Source organism: Guillardia theta (genome assembly GCF_000315625.1).
Source record: "Guillardia theta CCMP2712 unplaced genomic scaffold GUITHscaffold_372, whole genome shotgun sequence".
Classification (NCBI taxonomy): Eukaryota; class Cryptophyceae; order Pyrenomonadales; family Geminigeraceae; genus Guillardia; species Guillardia theta.
The window spans coordinates 1-6220 of NW_005434308.1; the positions used below are offsets into that span (position 1 = coordinate 1).

At 53.2% G+C, this 6220-nt stretch overlaps 3 protein-coding genes across 3 annotated transcripts; all 3 read right to left on the reverse strand.

Moving 5' to 3' along the window:
- Window positions 1-2660: 2660 nt before the first annotated feature.
- Window positions 2661-3506, reverse strand: GUITHDRAFT_156651 (hypothetical protein). Its single transcript, XM_005818127.1, has one exon. It carries the CDS (start codon window positions 3490-3492, stop codon window positions 2779-2781), a length of 714 nt encoding a protein of 237 aa, XP_005818184.1. The 5' UTR covers window positions 3493-3506; the 3' UTR covers window positions 2661-2778.
- A 430-nt stretch (window positions 3507-3936) lies between these two features.
- GUITHDRAFT_61492 (hypothetical protein) lies at window positions 3937-4170 on the reverse strand (the record flags this gene model as incomplete). The annotated part of the gene is made up of 1 exon (XM_005818128.1): window positions 3937-4170. A coding segment is annotated over one exon (234 nt), but the record flags the coding sequence as incomplete, so codon positions are not given.
- A 516-nt stretch (window positions 4171-4686) lies between these two features.
- Window positions 4687-5118, reverse strand: GUITHDRAFT_83345 (hypothetical protein; the record flags this gene model as incomplete). Its single annotated transcript, XM_005818129.1, has 1 exon — window positions 4687-5118. A coding segment is annotated over one exon (432 nt), but the record flags the coding sequence as incomplete, so codon positions are not given.
- Between the last annotated feature and the right edge of the window lie 1102 nt (window positions 5119-6220).

Here is a 6220-nt window from a genome sequence, read left to right on the forward strand (position 1 = left end):
CGCATCCCTTGCATTTCGATCGTATCCGCCCGTGCTCGCATATGCTCCCCCCCCCACACTCCTTGCATTGCGATCGTACCCGCCCGTGCTCGCATATGCTTCTGCCCCCGCAGTCCTTGCATACTGATCGTACCCGCCCGTGCTCGCATAGCTTTCTTCGTATCCCTCTCTCCCCTGTCTTTCCTCTTCCTCCCTCTTCTCTCGCCGTCTCCTCCTCCTCCTCTCTCCTCCTCTTGCTCGGCCTTGTGTCAGCCATGCCGCCTTTTCCCGCTCTTCTACTCATCGCCCTCACACCGGTTTTGCGGGTTTACCCCCATCCCCACACATACCCAATTACCCCCGTGTGGTCAAACCAGTGGTCAAACCCCACGGGTCCCTGTCAACGCTCTCTATAACCGGTAGTTTTTCTTGGTAACTCAGGGGTACCTGTTCAACAGGGGGGTGGGTGGGTTCATAGTTTGCAATGGCGGCAAGGCGGAGTTCTCAGAATTCTGCTAGCAACCAGCGATATCGCGCAATCCCCGCAACCTGAGCATATTACTAGTGAGCTCTCCATCACATTCTCCTGATTCATCATAGGATCGTTCTATGTTGTTGTTCTATGTGCTATTTCTGGTTCCCCGGTACCATTTGATCCATCCCGTACATTGAAAGTTTCACGATCGTGCGATGTGCTAAAGACAATTGGCTTCTTCGAATGCTCGTATGCATAAGGCAGGTGTGTGTATCCACTTGATAAGATAGTTTCGTGTACTCCTGGTTGAATTTTCTCAGAAAATCCTTCTTGTTCAGATGGCCGATCAAAGACCACAACACTATGGTGCAGAGAGTTGGTGAATTGAAGACATAGCTTCCATCTCCCAGTGCATGATTCTTACCTTTCACTTGCTACTTGCAAATGAGTATCAATTGCAACCACGAAGCCTTCATACGTGACAGAAAGATATGTGCCAGAAAGATATCTCCTTTGATACATATTTGGCTGACAGAGGTCCTGTCAATGCCTTCCACAGCCAGCTGCGACCCTCGCGTTCATGCCCAACTGCCTCCAGTAGACTGATGGCCTTGTCACTGAACATCTTCAGCATGATATCCACCGATTGTGGATCGGCGGTCCCGTCGACTTCCATCTGAGTCATCAACCTGTAAGCTTTATGCCATATCTTCGCTTCCCTCGACTTCCCTGACCCAATCGAATGCCTGACATTATTCAACAGGCGATTGATGCACGCCGTCAAGAAAAACAACTGCTTAGAAATGGGAGAGATAACGGGATTGGACAACCATTCGTCGAATTTAGCGCGGATCTTGTTTTCTTCCAAGTCATTCAGTCGATCTGATATGTAGCTCAATCTCCCATGGAGTGAATGATTCCTCCCCCTCTTCAATTTGACAGGGCAATGTCACAACTTCATAACATCTGCAAAATATTTGCAGCCTGCAGAACATCCCTCTCAAGGTCGCTCTTGAGTCTCTATCACTTGTATCAACATCTTCATTCATAACTGTAGAATGATCATCTTGCTGCTGGCATGGAGAAAAGCAACATCTCACACTTACTTCAACAAGTAATCGTGAATGGTGTATTGCAAAGAATTCACATTTCAACGGTCAAAGTGTGAAGTCGATCGTTGTTCAATTCGGGAGAGATGCTTTCCATCTTCTTGTGAGTATTGCAAATGCATGTACGAAGTCAATTCAAATGTTTATGCACGGCCGTCGTGCCTGCATGAAATTTTCCAGACGCTCATTGCTGGAAAACTTACTCGTGGTGTGAAGGAACACACCCAGAAAATCTTTCTGATGTTTACCCAAAAGCATCTCCAAGGACCTTTAGTTTGCATTGCACTTCAAATAAAGATACAGCACAAAGACTCAACTGAACATGATGGGTCGCTGAAGTTAGAAGATTCTCGCCCTCACACTCCATAGACAAAGTTGCACAGACCTTGACATTTCAAGAAATGAACAGCTTGAAAATCCAGGGATCATCACGCGTTTTGAGTGCAAGATCCTCTGTAAATTAGTTTTGTTCTCTTGTTGTTTGAGCCTGTCAACACTCGCGGCGCACAAAGGCAGATCTTGCAGCTTTCGAACGCTGCTCGTCTCTCGTTTCTCCATCTTCTCTTCTCTCGTTTCTCCATCTGCTTCTACGGCCTGCCCCTGGTATGGACGTACATAACCTTTGCACGTCCGAACTCTGATTTGAATTTTCTCCTGATGCCCTGCCAGGGCCATGCAGGACCCCCTCAAAACCCCGTCTGTCATTTCGAATCAGCCTAGCACAGAGGAGGAACTCTATGGGTTGATGGGGCCCCGTTGCCTTTCATGGGTCTATGGAACTTTCCGTCTGTGATCGAGCCGACCGTCACCTTGTAGCCACTTCCATTTGTTGTCTCTTGTTGAGGCGAATTTACAGCCGTTACTATGACAGCGCCGAATCAACAAAATCCTTCACAGTATGAACGAGACGGCCCGTGGAGGCCTTCCTCGCCGTCTCCCTGAGGTTCCTCTCATGTCTGGATGCTTGGGTTTCACATCCTAGCATACAGTCTATTTCTCATGTGCTCCTCAATTCTGTTTCGTGTGCATTAAACTCGGTCTCGAGCAAAACCTGTCTTGTTACAACTGAGGTCAACAGGCATTGATTTGTCATCTTGCAAATCTTAACAGGCTTATATTAGTTGATGTAGGACTTCTGCGCTGCCTCTCCTCTCGTCCTTGTCCTTCTCTGAGGCGGACGTTCTTCAGCTACCCGGCTCTATCTGTACAGAACCTCTAGTCCCTCGTCAGCAGGGATCTGATCACTTCAGCTGTATCCCTGTGCCCTCCTTCTTCAGCTTCCACAGCACACGTCTTTCCCAGCTTGTCCTTCATCCCCAGCACCTCCCTCCCTCCTCCCTCCACAAGCGCAACAAGAGCCTCCGTGTGTCCCCCCGCTGCTGCCTTGTGCGCGCACGTCCTACCATGGACGTCGGCGGCGAAGAAGCTGTCTACCCCTCCCATCCTCCCTATCATCCTCAGCGTCTCCGCCCTCCCTCGCCCAGCTGCCTCGTGCGAGCATGTCTGACCGTTGAAGTCTGCAGCAGCCAGCAGCTCCTTTCCTCCTACCCCGACGACGAACTCCAGCGCTGCCGTGTACCCGTACAGCGCCGCCTCGTGTGCACAGCTCCTCCCGTACCTGTCGCGCACCACTACTGCCTGCTTCCCTCCCACCTCCTCGATCGCCCGCAGGGTATCGACGTGTCCTCCTCCAGCTGCCTCGTGTGCGCATGTCCTGCCGTTCACATCGCCTGCCAGCAGAGCTTCAGCCCCACCGATCCGAGCGATTGCCAGCAGCGTCTCCGTCCTCCCTCCCATCGCAGCTTTGTGCGAGCAAGTCAGCCCGTCCTTGTCCCCTGCCAGCACTATCTCTCTCCCTCCTGCCTCTGCTATCGTCACCAGCGTCTCCGTGTGCCCGTAGCGAGCCGCCTCATGCGCGCATGTCCTCATGTCTTTGTCGCAAGCCACGATCGCCTCCCTCCCTCCCACCTCCCCCAGCCACCTCATCACCTCCAGCTGTCCTCCAGCCGCTGCCTCGTGCGCGCTCGACCTCCCTGCCTTGTCCCCTACCACCACAGCAGCAGCCCCTCCTATCCCATGAATCATCTTCAGCACCCTCAAATGTCCCCCGCTCGCTGCTGCATGCGCGCACGTCCGTCCAGCCTTGTCCGCAAGGAACAACGCCTCCTCCCCCCCTCGCTCCCAGATCATCTCCAGAGTCCCCACGTGCCCTCCTCCTGCCGCCTCGTGCGCGCAGGTTCTGCCGGAGTCCGATGCCGCCAGGAGGACTTGACTGCCTCCATGCTCTACCAGCAGCCGCATCACCTCCGTGTTCCCTTGCTCCGCCGCCATGTGCCCTGCCGTCCTGCTCCTCCTCGCCCTCATCATGACGTCAGCCCCATGGAGGAGGAGGACTTGAATGCACTTGTCGTAGCCCATCGTTGCTGCAGCATGCAGAGCCGTCATCCCATCCCTGTTCGCGCAATGAACGTCATGCCCTGCGATGAGGAGCAGCTCCAGCATGTCCTCCTGCCCCCGAGACGCAGCGGAAACCAGCGCAGGGCTCTCCTCCTCCTCCCCTTCGCTCAGCACTCCGTACATCTTACAGAGCTCGGCAGCTACCTTCTTCCTCTCCCCGTCCTCGGAGCCTCCGAGCGCCTTCAACTCTCTTCTGAGGATGCAAACAGTTTGCATCTCAACCTCTTCCAACGACATGCCTGCGATACTCTCGCACTTCCTGTCCCCTCCAACGTGTTTGACCCAGAACTCCATCTTCCCCATCGCCATGCTCTTCAGCCGTGTAATGTGGTGGATGGCCTGGTTGTACTGCCCGTCATGGTTGAACCAGGTGACGGGCAGGTTGCGATACCGCTCAATGATCTCCTTACACTCTCTCAAGACTGAGTCGCGCAGGAGCTCGTGCAGTTTGAAGTACTTGTCTGACCATGCATGTTCCAGCCTCTCCCCGACTCTCTCCGACCCGATCATCTCCTCCAGCTCCCTCTGCACCTCCTGCAGCATGTTCTCCAGCAGGGCAATGTACAATTGCTTCCGTTTGCCCACGATGTCTTCAATCGTTGAGCAGGTCATGTTTGCGTTCACCCTGAGCGGAATGATCTTGACCGTCTTGCCGCTCCTCGACCTTCTCTTCCTTGGAGCACCGGTCACTTCCAAGTATGACAGAGGAGGATATAGAATCTCGTCCTCCCCGGGATACTGCGACAGGAACCTCAGGGAGGCCCCTCGATCTATCGCTCCGCATCCTATCTCGAACAGCAGCGGCGTCCTCCCCTTGGCGTACTGCATGGCGACCTCCTCGTCCGTTGTTGTGCTCATCATTGCTAGCTCCACCCCCCCGCAGATCCCCAGCCTGTCAGCCTGCATGAACGCATCCGGTAGCGTCAGGTCGCCGAGACCTCGGTAGACGACGCGGCTGGGAGGGATGAGGGCGATGCGGGAGAGCTTGATGATGCCGCTGACGATGCAGTAGATGGTAGTGACGTACTTGTTTCCCTTGAGACCTTCCACTACCTGCCTTGGGTATCCCCGCAGCACAGCGTTGTACTTGTAGAACATGGGCCCTGTGCAAAGAGATCAGCTGTTTAGAACAGACTGGAGGAGTTTGAGATGAGATTGTCATTGATTACGATGAGCAGGAGAGAGTGGAGATGGATGATGATGATGATGATGATGATGATGATGATGATGATGATGATGATGATGATGATGATGATGATGATGATGATGATGATGATGGAGATGATGATGATGATGATGATGATGATGATGATGATGATGGAGATGATGATGATGGAGATGATGATGATGATGATGATGATGATGATGATGATGATGATGATGATGATGATGATGATGATGATGATGATGATGATGATGATGATGATGATGATAAGGAGAGGAAAGAATGCTGTGGATGATGGAAAGGAGAAACACTGACGGGGCGAAGGAATGTCTCACCCGTGTACAGCTGTAGCGCCAATATCTCCTCCTCCAACAACTTCGCATCTCGGACCTCGGAGTCAAGCATGATATCAACCATCTTCCTGATCCTTCTGGGACCTGTCGACATCTTCTCCCTGCTCTCATCGCTTGCAAGAATCTCCCACTCCCTCATCGGAGTCGTCCGTGTGTTGTAGTTCCCCGGCTCGAACTCGTCCTCAGAGTCGGCCCTCCTACAGTGCTCGTTCTCAATCGCCTCCTGCAACCGAGGATGCGGCAGCCCGAGCTTCCCTACCAGTCCTGTGTGGAAGGATTCTATCCTATCAAAGACAGCTTTTCTCCCGCTGGTCTCTTGAAACTTCACATTGTTATGCTCCTTATTCTTCTGTTTGTTGCCCCCAACAGAATTCCCTCTTCCTTCCATTCCTCCACCGTGCATCGTCCTCGAGCCTCTGTCCCCTTGCATGTCATGTTCCTGCTCTGCTCCCTTCCCTTGACCTTCTCCTCCCTCTCCTCCTCCTCCTCCTCCCGTCTCCCCTCCCCTTCCCCTCGAAGTCCCCAACGCACCGCCCATGGCGACAGGAACAATTTTGTATCAAGTTCAACCTCCTATTGCACCCCTCTAGTACCCCTATAACTACCCCTACCCCCTGATTTCAGTGGACTGCTGCTCCTGCTCCTGCTCCTGCTGCTCCTCCTCCTGCTGCTGCTCCTCCTG

Bases quoted from the DNA above. Each gene is read 5' to 3' on its own strand.
- GUITHDRAFT_156651 (XM_005818127.1), bottom strand. From the start codon at position 3,492: ATGAGGACATGCGCGCATGAGGCGGCTCGCTACGGGCACACGGAGACG.